The 19,936-nt window shown below is 44.4% G+C and overlaps 1 protein-coding gene across 14 annotated transcripts in view; it reads right to left on the bottom strand.

The window, feature by feature from the left end:
* sec31a (SEC31 homolog A, COPII coat complex component) overlaps positions 1–19,936 on the bottom strand; it is a 105,488-nt gene that overhangs the window by 62,010 nt on the left and 23,542 nt on the right. For 13 of the 14 annotated variants that reach the window (XM_033025060.1, XM_033025010.1, XM_033025032.1 and 10 more), the window contains 12 exons: positions 19,493–19,633; positions 16,880–17,022; positions 15,767–15,866; positions 15,178–15,339; positions 12,306–12,458; positions 11,458–11,691; positions 8,012–8,086; positions 7,758–7,811; positions 4,900–4,974; positions 3,910–4,015; positions 2,109–2,287; positions 1,898–2,024 (listed from right to left, as the gene is read on the bottom strand). In XM_033025060.1, the coding sequence (XP_032880951.1) occupies positions 1,898–2,024; positions 2,109–2,287; positions 3,910–4,015; positions 4,900–4,974; positions 7,758–7,811; positions 8,012–8,086; positions 11,458–11,691; positions 12,306–12,458; positions 15,178–15,339; positions 15,767–15,866; positions 16,880–17,022; positions 19,493–19,633 (1,549 nt within the window). The remainder of the gene's footprint in view (positions 1–1,897; positions 2,025–2,108; positions 2,288–3,909; positions 4,016–4,899; positions 4,975–7,757; positions 7,812–8,011; positions 8,087–11,457; positions 11,692–12,305; positions 12,459–15,177; positions 15,340–15,766; positions 15,867–16,879; positions 17,023–19,492; positions 19,634–19,936) is intronic. The other variant, XM_033025041.1, reaches the window with a different exon arrangement.

The following is a 19,936-nucleotide window of genomic DNA, read 5'->3' as shown; positions in this document are numbered from 1 at the left end:
TGACAGCATACTGTCGGGTTGCATCACAGCTTGGTTTGGGAACTGCGCAAGACTGCAAGGAAGTGCAGAGAGTTGTGGATGTGACTCTGTCCATCACTCCCCACCATTGACTCCATCTACACTTCAAGATGCTTCAGAAAATCAGCAAACATAATCAAAGACTTGTCACACCCCAGTCATTCCTTCTTCTCTCAGCGCCCGTCAGGTAGAAGATACAGAAGCTTGTGAGCACAAACCATCGGACTCAGTAACAGCGCCTTCCCCTCTGCTATCCGGTTTCTGAGTGGCCCTTCCATAAACTAGGGTACAGTCCAATTTTCCTCTGGATTTTGTCTCTGGAACCGTTGTGCTACAATGCTGAGAACTATATTCTGTATCTTTCCCTCCACTCTATTTATTGTACCCGAGTTTGGGTTGATTGTATTGATGTATAGTACTATCTGATTTGATTGGATTGCATGCAAAACAAAGCTTTTCATTGTGCCTCAAATCACATGCCAATAATAAACCTAAACCTGTTATTTTTCCGTGAAATGTGCTTTAGGACACCCAAGAAGCTTTACATAATTCCAGAGAAAGCAGTTCTCCTGATATGTACACATTCACAACCCTAGATGTTCATTCTGTCACAAGTCCCGCTACGCAGCTAGCTCTGGTGCTCACTACAATATTCAACCTCTCCCTGGACAAGTCCGTGGTCCCTGCCTGCTTCAAAAAATCCATCATTGTACCGGTACCAAAAAATGCCTCCCCTGCCTGTCTGAATGACTACCGTCCGGTGGCCCTTACCTCGGTAGTCATGAAATGCTTTGAGAGGCTGGTGAAGAAACACATCTGCGCCTTCCTCCCTCGCAACATGGACCCGTTGCAGTTCGCATACCGTCCGAACAGATCCACGGACGATGCGGTCTCCCAGGTTTTGCACACCGCTCTCTCTCATCTTGACAGCCAGAAGGGGGGCTACGTGAGGATGCTGTTCATAGACTTCAGTTCAGCCTTCAACACGATAGTCCCCACCAGACTGGCCGGGAAGCTACTGGAATTGGGGCTCAACACCCCCCTGTGTGCCTGGGTCCTGGACTTTCTCACCGCCAGGCCCCAGGTAGTCAAGATGGGAGGGAATACATCGAAGTCCCTCACACTGAGCACAGGATCGCCCCAGGGTTGCGTCCTCAGCCCCCTATTGTACTCCCTGTACACACATGACTGTGTGGCTAGGTTCAGCTCCAACTCAATAATTAAGTTTGCTGATGACACTGTGGTGGTGGGCCTGATCTCAGACAACGATGAGAAGGCCTACCGGGAGGAGGTGGCTGATCTAGCACTCTGGTGCCAGGATAACAGCCTGGTTGTTTGTCTGTTTGTTTTTTTGCACAAAGTCCGCGAGCTTTGCCACTTTTCATTTCACTGCACATCTCGAATGTGTATGTGACGAATAAACTTGACTTGACTTGAGCCCTGGGGAGATGTCCTTCAATCCTGGCACCAGGTCGTCAACACAGGCTTCGAGACTCATGCATGGTCACGGTTACAGAGAATGGTCTCTATCCCACAAACTACACTGCCCTTGCATGCTAATGCATTGCAGCATTCCCTTCCATTCCCCCCCTAGTAGAATATCCCCATTACATTAGGATAAAGGGGTCAGTTTTCTCATCCTCTCTACAGACTGCTCTCATCCACACAGGCTGCAAGAATTGTGTATCAAATAAAAATGTAATTGCTTGTAATCTGAAACAAATACAAAAAAATGCTTGAAATACTCAGCAGGTCAGGCAGCAAGTCTGGTGGAAGAAGCAAAGTTAATGTTTCAGGTCGTGGTGAATCAAACCATAATTAATTCCTGTTATTTACATCACAGACACTCTCGTCCATAGGGCAAAGTAACTGTACTCACCACACAGTGTGGCAAATTCATCAGGCCCGACGTAAGTCAGCAAGGCAGCCAAAGCTTCTTTCCAATTCTGAAGATCACATGACTGTAAAATTTCTTTCCAATCCCTTGTCACCACAGCATCTATCAACTAAGCGTTATATCCAAAAGTTAAGGCCAATATTAATGCATCATAATCAAAATTAAAACAAGGTCAAAGCGAAAGCCAACTTACCCTGGTAATCTTGCTTTTTGTTTTGGCAAAGTATTTTTTTTGCGTCTTAGCCAGAAGTTCCTGGCCTCCAGCTATCGCTAAGATGATGGCATCTGCCATTCGATTATCATACAAGCACAGATCAACGGCTCCTTCAAAGTTGCCTGTCAACAAGGCCTGGGTAATCAACCCGTCAACATCTGTGGAACGGAAGGGAATTTTTAAAACATGTCTTCTTGCCAAAATATCTTTGTCTAATCTGTGCAGCATGGGTCCCCTTCAGCATAAAACTGCAAGCAGCATTGTTAGGGAGCCCCTCTCAGCTCAGGTGGATATAAAATACCCCAAGACGCGACTGAAAACAGCAGATTTTGCTGGTGAGCCGGTCAACATTGCTCCTGCAAGTACTGCCATTAAAAGCAATTCACTGAGCACCTCTTGCATGACATTTGTGAAACTATGATCTGCACAAATTAATTGCTACGTCAATCTATAACAAGTGGTGTGTGTTAAAAGTCATCCATTTGATGCAGATCTCCTGTGATATCCAGGAAACTTAATGAGCAAATTAATTCTCTCCCTTTCCTGAGCCAAAATTTGCACAATTCCAATTATGCACAGGACTGAAATTGGCACGCAAGGGAAAGAAAAACAAGGTGCATTCACAGTATCTGACCTTTCGGCTGGCGACCGGAAGGTGGCCGGTTCGAATCCCGCTTGGAGTGCATACTGTCGTTGTGTCCTTGGGCAAGACACTTCACCCACCTTTGCCTGTGTGTGAATGTGTGTGTGAGTGATTGGTGGTGGTCGGAGGGGCCGTAGGCGCAGAATGGCAGCCACGCTTCCGTCAGTCTGCCCCAGGGCAGCTGTGGCTACAGAAGTAGCTTACCACCACCGAGTGTGACTGAGGAGTGAATGAATAATGCGATGTAAAGCGCCTTGAGTATTAGAAAGGCGCTATATAAATCCCATCCATTATTATTATTATTATTGTTTACATTGAGAAAATTATGAAACTAAGGACCTTGGGCTTTTTTTTGCATTGGTGTTGAGGTTGGCGTTATTACTTCATTAACATTAGAAAACAATTAAAATTAAATTTAAATTTAAATTATTTACTTAGTATTGTTTTTACAAGCCTGTTATGTACCTGCAAGTAAGAAATTCATTATTCCATTGTCAGCATATATGACAATTCTTGACTCTCAACTTGAAACTTAAATGCAACAAAAGAACCAGTCTGTAAGAAATTTTAGAAGCTATTGTCTTGAGGAATCTGATGGTCTGGGAGCAAGGTTACAGGAAACAATCTCTGCCTTGATGGTCTTGGTAGGACTACCAACGCTCCAATAAATCAGTAACGTAAAAATGATATTTTATACAGAGGGTACTGCACAGGACAAGTGAGATTCCCCTTTACAGAGAAAGGGGACTTTGCAAATTTGCTGATCTTTAATCGTGATGGTGGATTAATTTCCCTGGTTTTGGATGTGTGTTCCAGAAGGGAATAGCCAGAATAATTTATGACATAAAACATCAGGTTCTGTTCATTATGCAAACTGAAACATTTGGTGAAACAGAGGCAACTCCCCATTCCAGCAAGAGCTGATGAAGACACATTGGACCAAATGGCATCACACTTCCAATATTATAAATATTTAAATCAAACGTTTTACGAAAGATTTTTCTTGGAAAATCTAAAACATTTGTCCAGTCAGTTTTAAGGATGTGATTTAATGGGTCAACCTAAATAAAAATAAAATATTAATTTTCGTGTACATTTCTTTTGAAAATGAATCAAACTCTTGTGCAATCTAATTACCTCCACTGACGGAGATATTGAATTTTGTTTCTTTCTCAACTTGCTTCTCGGATGTGGCCATGTTTAGGTCCAAATCCTCCTCATCCTCTTCATGCTCATCGTCTGTCTATGGAGCAACAAATACACAACTAAATACATATAATATAGAAAGCACAAACAAACAATTCATTTTATCATTGATATATGCATTTAAAATACAACCACAGAATTACATGGGTTCTGTTCGCTACTTGCATAATTGCTGAAGGATGCAACCTATTATAACCTGAACATCAATGACGGTTGGTAGTTTTATTCCTTCTGTGGTGCTGGCATAAAATAGATTGTGAAGCACAGTCCAACTCCAGATCGTAATATACCCACTTAAGGCAGACCGCAAACAAAGTTCCAGACTAGATTACACTTTTCCTGGAAGGTTCAGCCAGTTTCTCCAGCATTGAGCACTGGAATGACTGGAGCACTGAAACAAGCATGGCTCGATTCACTGGTTTATTCCATTAACTGATCTCAGACAGAGCAACAGCACAACTGGCCTTAGTTAGAGAAAGGAAAATAGGCTGTAGCTCCCAACCCAGGTAACATCTAGATAGACACAATATAATGGAATAACTCAGCGGGACAGGCAGCATCTCTGGAGAGAAGGAATAGGCGACTTTTCGGGTCGAGACCATTCTTTAGACTGAATCGTGGCCCATTCCTTCTCTCCAGAGATGCTGCCTGCCCCGCTGAGTTACTCCAGCATTTTGTCTATCTTTGGTGTAAACTAGCATCTGCAGTTCCTCTCTTCACACCAGGTAACATCTAACATTCATGTTAGGAAATGTACAGGGACATAAAAAATATATACACTTGCTCACAATAAAGAAGGAAATTCCAAGGTCGATAAATGTAATTTTTGAGATGAGATGTGGGAATGAAAAATAGTACAGTTCGCACAAAGTATCACTATATGCACAATGACAAAGAAATAAAGTGGGATTTATTTGATACCTCCCCTAGGGACTGATCTTCCATAGCAAGGTTGTCTTCAGCACTCTCTGTTGTCTGCTCAGAGTCTCCTGGATCCTTAAAGTGGAAGGGTTAGATGACAACATCATAAGGAGTAGGAAGCAGCAGTAAAGCCAGAAAATAACAATACCAAGGACCAAAATGGGGCCAGGAACTTATTCCACAAGTAATAAAGATCACAATGCCAAAGGTCATCAATGGAGACTCGCAAACTATTTCATTAAAGTTAACGAGGAACTGCAAACGATTCAAGTCATCACTTGCAATGATTCTAATGATATACCTAAATATTAAATCTAAATATATTAAAAAATTGCAATGACTCGGTTAAGTTAGCAGCCTATGATATGATGGGCTGCCACTAATTATGGGTCCCATCCAGATTTATCTGTTTCCTGGTAGGTGCGGGTTAATGTAAAACTATTACATAATCCAGCATTGCAATGGCAACTCCCTTGGAAGAACTATAAGGTGGCTGGTGCACCAACACACACATCCCACCAGTGTTGGACTGGCCACCCTGAGAGTGAAACACAGCACAAAGACAAAGTAGAGGACGTCTTGTTCTACATCTTTGCATCTTCCCTGGTCCATGAGAACTCTGCCCATAATGGTGTTTAAAAGCATGGCATCCCTCAACAATAACTTCTCTCTCCTCCCACAGTTCAAAATAATTAACCAAAAAGATTGAAATGTTTAATTAAAAATAAAAATTGCATGCTTGAATTTTGATCGTATAGCTTTAACCTGTGGGCAAAGATGAGTGCAGGTTACCTAGGTCATAAGGACCCCTGTAAGGGGGGGTCAAATGTTACAAATTGAAGGCAGAATAGGCTTGAGAAGGAGAAAAGATCAGCCATGATCGAATAACGGAGCAAACTCGATGGGCCAAATGGCCTAATTCTATTCCTGGGTCTTATGGCCTTTAAAAAAACTAAAGCTGTGTAAAATATGTTAACACCCTATTATTTTGCCCCACCTATTCATTTCAGGTTTTACAGAGTTATTGTGCTCAACAGCAGAGGTGCCTTGTTATTTATTGTGAACGCCATGGGGGTTCAGTGCAAGCATATCTGATATTCAGCTTGCTTATTTCACATACGCCAGGCTGGGGCAAAAGTAATTTATTTAAATATGCCTACTGGTTAGATTGTTATCATTACCATTGTAAGCCACTTGCACAGCCTGCATTGGCCACGTTCTTACCTGGATGCATATCACCCCACCCTCACCTCCAGACCCAAGCCCTACTTAGGTGGAGTAGTATATTACACCCTCTCCTCTGCCCTGCAATCCTTTCCCCTGAATTCAGGAGAACATTCCGAACTACATTAATGTGCCACTCTCCTGTTTTGATCCCTTAGGATGAAACTATCCAACTGTTTCTTCCAGTTTGGATTTAAATTCACGACACAAAGGTGGAACCATTGCCTTGTGCCCAATGAAATGTTTAAATATTTTAAGAAAAATGCCAGTGAAACTTTTTTCATCTTGTGGAATAATGTTCTTCCCATGGTTGGTATCATAGTAGTAATAGCAATACAAATCAAACAGCTAAAATCAAAGACTTTTCAAGTTACACAATTATTTAATTTAGTAATTAGCACAATTAAATAAAAGGTTATGCTCTCAAATCAAAATGATAATTCATGGTAGTAGTGTTGTGATTAGAGATTCGGGCAAGAAAGTCAAGAGGGGTTTTCAAAGAAATCACACAAGGGTGATAGGTAAATAGGGTTAAACTATTTTTAATTGGGCAGCTCAATGGCGCAGCTGATGGAGCTGTTGCTTTACAGCGCCAAAGATCCGGGTTCGATTCTGATCCTCGGGTGCTGTTTGTGTGGAGTTTGCACGTTCTCCCTATGATCGCATGGGTTTCCTCCTAATGCTCCGGTTTCCTCCCAAATCCCAAAGACGTGCAGTTTTGTAGGTTAATTGGCCTCTGTAAATTGCCCCTTGTGTGGTGGGAGTGGATGCAAAAGTTGGATAACATAGAACTAGTGTGCATGGGTGATCGATGGTCAGCGTGGACTCGGTGAACGGAACTGCCTGAAACAGCATGCAGCCAAGGTCACTGCACATCCCAGCTTGAATCAGTTCCTGCTCACTCCACACCATGTCCTGTATCCAACAAGAGACGTCCCAATCCATCCTCTCCTTGTTCTGACGTCACATGCACCCCCTTCCCTTTGGTCACCACTTGGAAGCATGTCTTCACAGCCTTTTAATCCAAGAGACCTGAAATTTCATACGATTTAACATGTTTAAAAAACTACCTCTTCCAATATGCTTTTAATCGCCTTGTCTGATGTCTCCCGCTTTGGCTCAATTATCATTTGTTGAGTACCAATGCAGTATTTTTGGGAGATGTTGATTTATCTGCTGATTGAGCAACCTACCCAACTTACTCTCTATTGAGGCCAATGCCGAGGGATATCAGCACGGTACAGAACAAGTGACTGAGCTGATATCATCTATTGCATGCCCCGACCAAAGTCTCAAGCTTCACCCACTAACTCAGAGTGACGGTGAGGGAAAACGTTCAAGAGGAATGTCTGAGTGAGAAAGTTGTTAATGAAGAGGAAAGACCACTACACCTTTAAAGGGAAGAGTAGATAAATAATTCAAGCAGAGGAAAGTGCCATCAGCAGGAAGAGGACAGGGGCATTCATTTTATATTCTTCACGATGTGCTGACATGGTTATGCTGGACTGCAGGATCTCTTAAATGTAAATTGGAAACAAGCTGGGAATGTGTGTTGTTTTTAGGACATTTATTCTTCTCGTATCACAGCGTACAGGAGCACTTGTACTGTTTCCTCTGCTTTATACAATCTGTACCTGGTCTGCTGGAAGGTCAATCTTGTCTGCATCACTTTGCAGCACCGTTGCAATCTGGAGCAAAAAAGCACAACATCAAGATTAAAAGGTGCCATTGCAAGAGAAACATGTTCAGTTAACCTAGCAGTCATCACCCGACTTTCCAAGTACATGTTAGCAATTAATCTTCTCACCAATAGACCAGCGATTCCTAAAGTTATCCTCTGGTCTGCCTTTTTAACCTCACTGATATCAGTAATACATTTTCCTCCTACCTTCTCCGTAAGTTCTTCTTGCTTGTATCCTAGAAGCTCCAAGTACTTATTGCGATGATCCTTCTCAAAGTTAACCTGCACAAAAGACCGAGAAATCAGCGTGTGTGACCCTGTGTCATAATTTAGTGCGTTCAAATTTATTGTCACATGCACCCATTAAGGTACAGTGATATTTGAGTTACCATACAGCCATACAAGTAAAAAGAAGACAATACACCAGAGTTTAACATAAACATCCATCACAGTGGAATCAGCATTCCTTACTGTGAAAAAGACCACCAAGGGAGCTGGGGGGATGGCTGCCCTGCCGGCAGTCTGTGCGTTTTTTCATTCTTTTTGTTATTTTTTAGTGTGTTATAAGTTTGTTTAAATGTTCTTCGGTTTGTTTTATGTGGGGGGAGGGGTTGGGGGGGGAAACTTTTTTTTCAAGTTCTTACCTTCCCAGAGATGTGATTAATTTCCGGATCACATTCTCCGGATCCTTCGCTGGAACTGGAAGCTTCGTCGACCTGTCGTGAGCTCCACCGCAGGGTGTGGACTTAACATCGGAGCTGATCCCTTGCCTGGGATCGCTCCCACCGCGGACTTACCATCAAGGGTTCGCAGTCTTGAGAGAGGCCGAGTCTGGAGCTCCAACATCGCGGAAGGTTCACCAGCCCCGAAGCGAGGTTCGATCGCCCGGCGCGGGGGAACTTACATCCCCCCAATGCGGGAGCTTGATCGCCTCAACGCAGAGGGGGCGAACGCCACCAGCTACGGGAGTCAAGACCGTCCCGTCAACGGGGGCTCGAGGCCCACGACCGAGGAAGAACAAAAGGAAGAGACTTGAACCTTATTTCGCCTTCCATCACAGTGAGGAATGTGTAGGAGTCACTGTGGTGGATGTTCATGTTAAAATGTGTTTTTGAGTGATCTGTTGCTTTTTATTGTATGACTGACCTGGCCAATGAAATTCCTCGTATGTTGCAAAACATACTTGGCGAATAAAGTGTGATTCTTATTCTGATGGAAGGCGATAAAGTTCAGTCAATCTTCCTCCTTTGTTCCCCCGTGGTCGGGGCCTTGAACCGTCTGCAGTCGCCACTACGGACGGCCCGATGTACAAGCCCTCTCGTCGGGATGATCGAAACTCCGACGTCGGGACGGATCAGAACACGCTCCAAGGATTGGAGTCCCCGAATCGGCCGCTTCTTACTGGAGACAGCGGCTTCACGATGTTAAAAACCAGCAGTCGGAGCACTTCTTCTGGCGATCCCCAGCAAGGGATCCCAGGCTCCGTGATGGTCAGTTCGCACCGTGCCTGCCGCTGAAGCTCTGGACCGGTCTCCGGTCTGGAATAGCCGCACCAAACCAGTTGTTAGGCCGCGAGTAGGGCGAAGATGCGACAAGGAGAAAAGTCACATCTCCGTCGAGGTAAGTGACTGAAAATGGTTTCCCCCTAATCCCCCCCCCCCCACATCAAAACATACCGAGAAACATTAAAAGATACATTTGGACGCTCCTATAAATAACAAAAAAAGTCGAAAGGCCAGATGGGCTGCTGGCGAAGCTGCCACTCGCTGCGCCACCCGATGACGTAGGATTAAGAATCAGATTAGCTTATTGTCATATACACCTGGGTGCAATGAAATTCTTTGTTCACATGAAGCTCACAGAGTAAGGCAAAAGCCGACAGAAATACATCGCAGAGTGCAAAACAGCTGAATGGTGCAAGGCTGCAGTGCAATCTGAACCAAGGTTCTCAGCCAACCCTGCTAACCGTGTTGTGTTATGCAATACATTTAGCCAGAAAATGTCACATAATGAAGATGAAAAGACTGTACATAGTGGATTCAACACAGAAAACAATCTGCAAATGATGGAGAGAAAACAGAAAGTAAAGGAAGCAAAGAGTGGGTAAGAAAGGGAGAGAGAGCAAGGGAAATGGGCAGGAAGCAGGGAAATGGGGACTGAGAGAATAAAGGATAAGGGAGGGGTGACCAAGGGCGAATCTGAATAGACTGTGGCTACGGTTAGTGGCTATTTCCACAATGGATTCTGTTTAAGAAGGAACTGCAGATGCTGGAAAATCGAAGGTACACAAAAAAGCTGGAGAAATTCAGCGGGTGCAGCAGCATCTATGGAGCGAAGGAAATAGGCAACGTTTCGGGCCGAAACCCTTCTATTGCATCCGCTGCTCTAGATGTCAGCAGATCTATATCGGTGAGACCAAGCGGAGGTTGGGCGATCATTTCGCCGAACACCTCCGCTCGGTCCGCAATAACCAACCTGACCTCCCGGTGGCTCAGCACTTCAACTCCCCCTCCCACTCCGTCTCCTCCATGGCCAATAAAACAATCAAAGAAAACAGTGGCAGAGAGAAAGAAGATCTTGTCACCCAATGCAGTTCAAATGAAATGACACATAAAGTATTCTGTGCACGCCTCTGTTACCAGAGTTACAACACGGGCTTGGAGCCATGCAGTATCCACGGGGAAGGAATGGAATGTAGTTTAAACCTGATAGATTATAATGAATCAAAGCCAATGACTTTCCATTTACTTGCCCCATTGGACCAGAAGACCACATCCTAGACCCCCTGGGTCTATTATTGTTATGTTTAACAACGTTTTTGCATTTTATCCAGGTAAATTTTCTATCTAAGACTATACATCTATGGACGACCACAGGAAAGGTACGGATAAGAACAGTGCAAGGGCTGCAACAAAGTACACATGGAGATTCATTCTTATCATTTTCAGACAACCCCGGGATTTTGAGATCAATAATGGCAACTCTCACATCTCTTGGATGTGGAAGAAAAACTGACTCTTGCTCACATTGATTCATCAACCACAGCTGGTACTGCAGAGTGCCAACAAGCCAAGTTTAATCCTGACCTCAGATGCTCTCTGTGTGGAGTTTGCATATTCTCCCTGTGACCCCTGTGATCCTCTGATTTTCCCCAAATCCCCAAAACGTATTGGTTGATAGGTTAATTAGTCACTATAAATTGCCTCATGTTATGTACGCGAGTGGTAGTATCTGAAAGCTAGAGGGGCAGCGGAATGATTGAAAGTGAGAAGCGTAAGGTGTGTTAGGGTAGAATTAATGTGAAAATAATATGGAATAACTTTTGCGACGTAGACTCAGAGAACTAGAGAATTTATATCGCTCATAGAACCTATGCCGCCTGGAGGATGTCCATTCAGTTATGGTATACAAACTCCACACAGATAGCCCCAGAGTTGAAGCTAGGTCTTCTTTGACTCGAGGCATTCAAAGAGGCATTGCACGACTTTCAGATTCTACAAAAATAAATTCAGGGAAACTTGGAACAGGCTGCAAAGTCGGAAACTTAAAATATGTGCCTTTAGTAACTTTATCCACAAGTTCACAAATATACGTTAACAGATCAAAAGCAAGTTGTTAAGAGTCCCAACAATTCTTCCTTTGTTTGTTCTCACCTTTAAGAACCCCCAAACATTTCTCTCAAAGTCAGTCTGAGCAGCGTTAATTTTTGACTGACAATACTCCACAAAGCTCCCTGAATGGATGGTATTCTGCAGCTCGTTGGAACGGTTCAGAAGCTCGGACTCGGTGACGACCTGGCTGACGAACACCTGGAACGGGGCTTCTTGCTGCTGCTGGGCCTGAGCCTGTGGCTTCAGGTTCTGAAACGTCACCAGCTTTCCTCCAAACTTCAGCACCAACATTGGTGGGACATCAGGCAAGTATGCCACAGAGAGAAAGAAAAACAGGCCACTGGTTAGGTTCACTTTACAACATTGGCAAGTACATAAATTATAGGTCACATTAATCAACTTAATAATAACGGTCTGTCACAACATTTTAAATAAATCACTGCAAAAGTACGTGAAGGTGTGACACAATGCGGGATGTCAACTAAACTCACTCCGTCAATGGAGGGGTAATGCTCAAGTTTTTCCTCATAATAGAGAAGTGATTTGGGGGAAATTAAATAAAATGGAAGAATTGTGATGAATGCAATGATATAGTTTAATTTAGTTTAGTTTAATGATATGGCTTGGAAACAGGCCCTTCAGCCCACCAAGTCCGCTCCAACCAGCGATCACCCATACACTAGTTCCATCCTACACACTAGGGCCAATTTACAGAGGCCATTCATTCAGTCATTACTCAGTTATTCTGTTGGATAACAGGAGCTGGAGACTGGAGATGCATGGCCCAGCATCAAAAATCAAATCCAGGGAGTGGGGAGAAAGCTGGAAAAGCTCAAGCATTTTCTAAATTATGTACCCTGTAGTAGATGACAAGAGTTTTCTGAACTTACAGCAAATGTAGCTCCCACGGGGCGGCGGATCCACTTGGGAGGCTTTTTCAGAGGCATCACGGCACTAGGCTGAGTGATTGCCTGAGGGAGATGCAAGGGAGGAAGAGCTTGTCCTGTACCGAATGGATCCAAGTTCCCAAAGGAAGAGGAAATCTACAGAGCAAGAGAGAGCATGAATGCACATTTGGAAATAAAGAGACATCACTTAAGAATTCAGATAGATGCTTACACCAAGGTCATTGCTGTAACCTCTGTTGATCAAAAGGCTTCTATATTCTCAGTGTCTACTGTGGCTCATCATCATAGTGATACAGTGTGGAAACAGGCCCTTCGGCCCAACTTGCCCATACAGGCCAACATGTCCCTCCTACACTCTCACCTGCCTGCGTTCGGTCCATATCCCTCCAAACCTATCCTATCCATGTACCTGTCCAACTGTTTCTTAAACTATCCCAAAGTATCCTCATAACTATCCCACCGATCTTAACTACCTCCTCTGGCAGCTTGTTCCTTACACCCACCACTCGTTGGGTGAAAAGGCCACCCCGCAGATTCCTATTACTTTTTTTCCCCCCTTCACCTTAAACTTATATCCTCTGATCCTCGATTCACCTACTCGGGACAATAAACTGTGTATCCACTCAATCTATTCCTCACATGATTTTGTACACCTCGATATAGATCATCCCTCATCCTCCTGCATTCCAAGGAATAGAGTCCCAGCCTAGACAACCTCTCCCTATAGCTCAGACCCTCTAATCCTGGCACCATCCTCATAAAACTTCTCTGTACCTTTTTCAGCTTGACAACATCTTTCCAAAAACATGATGCCCAAAAACTGAATAGAATACTCTAAATGTGGCCTCACCAATGTCTTATACAACTGCACAAGTTCACAAATTATAGGAGTAGAATTAGATCATTCGGCCCATCGAGTCCACCGCCATTCAATCATGGTTGATCTTTATCTCCTAATTCAATTTTCCTGCCTTCTCCCCATAACCCTTGACACATGTTTTAATCAAGAATTGTCTATCACTGCCCTATAAATATGCACTGACTTGGCCTCCACAGAATTACTACCCTCTGACTAAAGAAGTTCCTCTTCACATCCTTTCTAAAAGAGCAGCCTTTAGTTCTGAGGCTATGACCTCTGGTCCTAAAATCCTACACCAGAGGAAACATCCTTTCCACATCCACTCTATCTATGCCTTTCATTCTTCTGTAAGTTTCAATGAGTAGAGGCCCAGTGCTGTCAAACTCTCATCATATGCTAGCCCACTCATTCCTGGAATCATTCTTGTAAACCTCCTCTTGACCCTCTCCGGAGCCAGCACATCCTTCCTCAAGATATGCTCACAGTACTCCAAATGCAGCCTGACCAGCACCATATACACTCAGCATTACATCTCTGTTTTTGTATCACAGTCCTCTTGATGTATTGTATTGTATTGTAATTAATGTATTGGCCAAGTGTGAAAAAAACGGCAATAACGTTTTATCTTCTTCCCTCCTATTCTCCAGCGGTCAGGGCAGTCGAACCATCTGCAGTCCGGGCAATCGAAGCTCCCACAGCCGGCGATCGTAGCTCCCGCGATTGGGGCGGTCGAAGTTGGAGCTCCAGATGTCGATCCCTAACCAAGCGAGCTCCACGATGTTAAGTCTGCAGGCTCCTGCGGTTGGAGCTCCCGAAGTCGATCCCCAGCAAAGGGACCACCAGCTCCCTGCACAAAACCATGATGACTGTCCTATTTTCTCAAGGAACCATGCACCTGCACTCCTCGATCCCTCTGCTCTGCAACACTCCCCAGAGCCCTACCATTCACTGTGTAGGTCCTGCCCATGTTAGACTTCCCAAAATGCAACACCTCACATTTCTCTGCATTAAATTCCATTAACCATTCCTCAGCCCACCTGGCCAATCGATCAAGATCCTGCTGCTATTTTTCACATCCATCTTCAATATCAGCAAAACCACCCACTTTTGTATCAGCAGCAAACTTGCTAATCTTGCCATGTATTTTCTCATCCAAATCATTGATAAAGATGACAAACAGTACCATGCGCAGCACCGAACCCTGAGGCACGCCACTAGTCACAGGCCTCCAGTCAAGAAGCAAACTTCCACCATCACCCTCTGCTTCCTTCCATTAAGCCAATTTTCTATCCATTCAGCTATCTCTCCTTGGATCCTATGCAATCTAAACCTCCAGAGCAACCTACCATGTGGCACCTCGTTGAATGCTTTGCTGATCATTTCCAGATGTAAACAGATGACATTTAGGAAGAGTGAGGAGGGATGGATGAAATAAAGAGCTCAATCACTAGTTTTCACTTGTGGAATAATTCCATATTTCCCATCAAGAAAAATCCAGCCCGTTATCTCATAACAATATTATTTTAAAATGCAATTATAAAAAATCACTAAACATCAGCACTGAGATGCAATCCATGACGACAGAAGATGCCGACAGAAGCTGAGACCAGTTTACCCACATCTTCAGTCAGGGAATGATGTGCTGAGGGAAAATTCAAAAAGGGTACTTATGACAGCAAAAATAAGTCCCCTGTAAACTTCAAGGTAGATCTTCCAGTATTCAATCGGAATACCTTTGTAGAGCAAAATATATATACTGTGAATTTAAAACTCAACACAGCATGGTGCTTGCTAGATGACTAAATCTAACCATTGCATGATATTGTCAGAAAATTGATGGGCTGCTGTTAAAAACCCTTCAGCTTCAGTGGGGGTTACTGAATTCTGAATTTCAATTCTGCTGATGCAGCATATATATACCCTGATGAAAGAACAGTGACAAAACCCACACTGAATGAGATATAACGCAGCTGGCTTTGCAAGATATTCACTTACATTATCAACCTGCTGCTGCCTTTGCGCATCGAGATTTCCGCCCATGAGGGAGTAGATGCTGATGTGACCATCAAAAGCAGCTGCAGAGAGGACAGCTGGATTCCTGGGACACCACTGGATATCAAAACACCACTGGGTAGCTGTAGGTAGCTCATACACAACCTGGTCACAGCCAAGAACAAGAAAAAACAAGAGTAAACCACAGGATAGATTGTAATACATTGTTGGAATTCCAAAACATGGTAGTCTTTTGATTTACGATTTCACCATTCAATACAAAACCAGAAAATAACATGCAGACAAGTGTCATCAGCACTGCCTGCACATCTGCAGCATTGGCTTTATGGATAAGTATGCACAAAGATGAAAGATTGCTACCTGTCACTGTTTGTGAGTCAGAACTACCCCCCTGCACAGAAATGTGGATTCTGCATCTATTTGAAATCAGTTGATGATCACTTTCTGTATTTGGTTTGGGACATTTTATGAACATCAGTAAAATGTAATCACCCATGTATAACATTCTTTCTGACCCACACACAGTGACCAACAAGCCTCAGCTAGTGCCCGTGTTTCCCCATTGAACTACCTCTGCAGTGTTGGGGTTCCAGCAAAGCATGCGGTTATCCTTGCCACAACTCAGAAGCAGCTCTGGGTCCGCCAGGCTCCAGGCAATGGCTAAAATCCCTCTGCAAAACACAGTTAGTTCATCACATTAACAAGACTCAAACGCTGCTCTTTAAATTTGAAAGAAAGCATCAGAATTTGAAGTTAAGTTGTGCAGTTTTTCCCCTAGGTTTTCTTCTCTCATTCAAATGTAGACTTGTGTCAGAGTTAGTTATCTTCCTGTAGCTCAGCTCAAACAGCCCTCACATGCATAATATTCCATCCAAAATACTCAATTGATTCTCACAGAACCGCACTGAAAATGCTGGCATGGTTCAGGATCAGCCGAATTAGGCCATTTGGTTCGTCAAGTCTACTCCACCATTTAATCATGGCTGATCTATCTTTCCTTCTCAACCCCAATCCCCTGCCTTCTCCCCATAACCCCAACACCCTTACTAATCAGGAATCTATCAATCTCCACCTTAAAAATACCCAATGACTTGGTCTCCACAGCTATCTGTTGCAATGTATTGAATTCCATAGATTCACCACCCTCTGATTAAAGAAATTCCTCCTCATCTACTTTCTAAAGGTATGTCCCTTTTATTTTGCGGCTATGCCCTGTGGCCCTAGATCTTCCCAATAGTGGAAACATCCTCTCCACATCCACTCTATACAGGCCTTTTAATATTAGATAAGTTTCAATGATATCCCCCCTTATCCTTCTAAACTCCAGCTAGTACTGACCAAGTGCCGTCAGACGCTCATCATACGTTAACCCAATCATCCCCGGGATAATTCTGGATAATTCTGGATGCCAGCACATCCTTCCTCAGATATGGGCCCCAAAATATCGTATTACTGTAGGATTATATGTGGGTTGGTTGATGTTTGAAATGGACTCAATGGGCTGCAACCCCTTTCGGTCCGTGCAGTACCTTTCTATAATTCCTTTTCTGCCAAATATTTAACCATTAAGATTCAGGAAAGATTTGCTAACTAATTATCAGAAAAAAATGAACGTGTTAAGTAAATCAAGATATAAAAGCCACCAACCCAGCGGTGTAGCCGTTCAGCTCGGCATGAACTCTACCTTGTGTGGCTTTCCAGCGTACGCAGGGGAGACGTTGCGAACCGGAGGTCCCACATCTGGATCACCGGCATTCGGTCGTCCTCGGAGGCCACGGCCATCTGCGTGGCAATGTCGGGGTGCCAAGCCAGGCCCGAGCAGTGCATCTACCGATGGGCACAAAGCAGTCACATAGGATGGCACGAGGCACCAGCACCACACCACAGCACAGCGTAAGGATATCCGTACGGATTAGTGGGAGGAAGGCAGGACAATGGAGTTAGGGGGGAGAGATAGATCCGCCACGATTGAATGGTGGAGTAGACTTGATGGGCTTAATTCTACTCCTATCACTTATGATATTGATAACTGACATCATCACCAGATGACCAATCTGGTGGGGAAGGGGAGGGGCGTGGGCATGGAAGGTGGAGAAATAAGGACAGGCCATGGACGAGAGGTACAGGCAGGGGAGAGAGGTCAGCAGAAGAAGGAAGAGGGGTGGAGGGGGGTTGGGGTAGGGACTGGAGGGGGTTGAGGGGTGTAGGAGTGTGAAGGAGAGGGTGGGAAAGATGGAGGTTGAGAGAACCAAGTGCAAGCCAGGGAGAGAAGTCAAGGCAGCCAAGAGGGCAGGTTAGGAATGAAAGGAGGGCTGGAAGGGAGGGGGAAGAATGATGCAAGAAGTGAGAAGTCAACAAGAATGAGCAGTGAAACGATGGGGAAATGTAGGAAGGTAAAAAGGGGATGTCGGGGCAAGGTAGATACTATTTATGACCACAATTCCTCCACAAACCCAACAGAATTGTCGAGCATTGACATTTCCATTCACTTTCACACCATCCACCCAAAAAGGAGGGATGCGAAAGGCAGAGAACTGGAAAAAGGCAGGAGAGGGAGAGTCACCAGCAAATAACATTAGGCTCAGTTTAAGAGGATGATCAAACTTCTTTGTCCCCATGCAAATTGTCATCACTATAGTCTGTAGTCTCTGATTTCTGACAATAACATCCACTGCCTTTGGATAACCCCTTATAAAGAGGGAGCCGAGTGCACGCCTCTCCTGTCAGTACATAGAGCCTCAGCCTCTGATCAATCTCCTCACGGCAACACATGTCAAGCTACCTTACGCTCCCACGCTGCATGACAGGATAGTCTGAGTTATACGGTCTCCTAGAGTGCTTGTGAGAGTTGTTTACATTTGTCAACATCTCTTCAAAATTTTTTTTTAAATGCTATATTTAGATTAGACACAAAGTGCTGGAGTAACTCAGCGGGTCAGGCAGGAGATCTCTGAGGCAGGAGATCTCTGGCGATGAAGGATAGGTGAGGATTTGGGTCAGGACCCTTCCTCAGACTGAAAGTAAGGGAGGGGGGCGGGGGATTGGTAGACCAGGACAAATCATGACTCATGCAGGGTAGTTCCCTGGTAGACCAGTTGTTGGCTTGGGAAGGTGTTGGCTTGGGAAGGTGTTGGCTTGGGAAGGTGTGGTGTCAAGAGGGATACATTGTTGCAAACTGTGGAACTGCTTAACCGGCTTTTAGTGAAAGAAGAAGGCAAAGGGGGAGGGGAATGTGTTAGTATAAGAAATTAGAGAATTCAACTTTCATACCACTGGATTGTAAGGTACCCAAGCGGAATACGAGGTGCTGTTCCTCCAATTTGCGTGTGGCCTCACTCTGACAATGGAGGAGGCCCGGGACAGAAAGGTCAGTGTGGGAATGGGAGCTAAAATGGTTAGCAAATGGGAGCTCATTAGGCTGTCATGTTGTGATTTATCTGGTTAAAGGATACAGAAGCACCCTATCCAGAGTGAGTGTGCAGCTTTGATATTTTTATCCAAGGAGGGAGCATGAAGAAGGTTTGCAAGACCAATCCAATAAACACAACGGCTGCAAATCCATCAGCTCAGACATGTGGAAGAATTCCAGCCAATGTCACCAGAAAATTACTTGGAGCTGCCGGCATATTATGTAACCAAGGGCTGACGGGCTGACTTTCCATGTCATCTGCCTGGTTCACCAATCATGTAGGTTAGACAATTATACTCATGTCAACGTTAGCCCTCACACTTCCTGGGCTTGTTAATGACACTGAAGCACCACATGGGAAGTGGAAAGTAACTCTTGCCAGAGATGGGGGGGGAAATCACACATTACTCAGATCTGCTGATCCCAGCAGGTAGGGATTGAGGTTGGATTCTAAAGTCCGATTTCAACCCACAGCATAACTCAAGAGGTATTTGAGTCATTAGATTTGTGCCCAAACATAATAACGGATTAAGCTTTGTTGCAGATTGCCAGAAATAGTGCATTTTGTTTGAGACAACATTTTAGGAGTCCGCCAATCCAATGCCTGTTTTAATTTACCTGTGGCGAGTGGCGTGGCAACAGTAGCAGTGCTTGCTGTACACACAACACATTGCACAGGCATTGGCCATTCACATGGGAAAGCAACAGAGAAATATTCCACCCTGTCCCTGTGAACAGTCATGGGAGAGGTGCCGTTGGATTTAATCACCATTCCCGTTAGGTAGCACCAACGCAGCACTCTTAAATGCCTTTAATATTCTTTGCCGCAATTAAACAGCGAGACAGACTGACCCAGATTTCACTGGTTTCCCCCGGAGACCCACTTACTCGGTTGGTGTGGTCGCTGACTTTCAATATCGGTTCATTCTTCCTCAGGTCCCAAACAACAGCGCGCCCGCTCGGGTTGGCCGAGGCCAGAATATGCTGAACCTGCCTGTTCCAGGCAACACAACTGACGTCCTCTGGTGGCTGAGAGAAAAATTATGGAGAATCTAAAATGCATGATTCATATGCCTGCTGGAATTTCAGCATCTCTATCCAGCAACGAATTCTGCAATAATTTGTTAATCATTGAATGCATTTCAGTGAATAAAATGGTACATCATCGCAGTTCACCAGCACCACAAAGGCATACTCCACACATTCCTTCTCTCCAGAGATGCTGCCTCACCCGCTGAGTTACTCCAGCATTTTGTGTCTACCTTCGATTTAAACCAGCATCTGCAGTTCTTTCTTACACATTTTGTCCACCCATTGGTGATGTGTTTGACT

This window comes from Amblyraja radiata, chromosome 1 (assembly GCF_010909765.2).
Source record: "Amblyraja radiata isolate CabotCenter1 chromosome 1, sAmbRad1.1.pri, whole genome shotgun sequence".
In the NCBI taxonomy this organism is placed as follows: domain Eukaryota; kingdom Metazoa; phylum Chordata; class Chondrichthyes; order Rajiformes; family Rajidae; genus Amblyraja; species Amblyraja radiata.
Note: the sequence above shows the minus strand (reverse complement) of the source record. Positions and strands in the feature narration are given on the sequence as shown.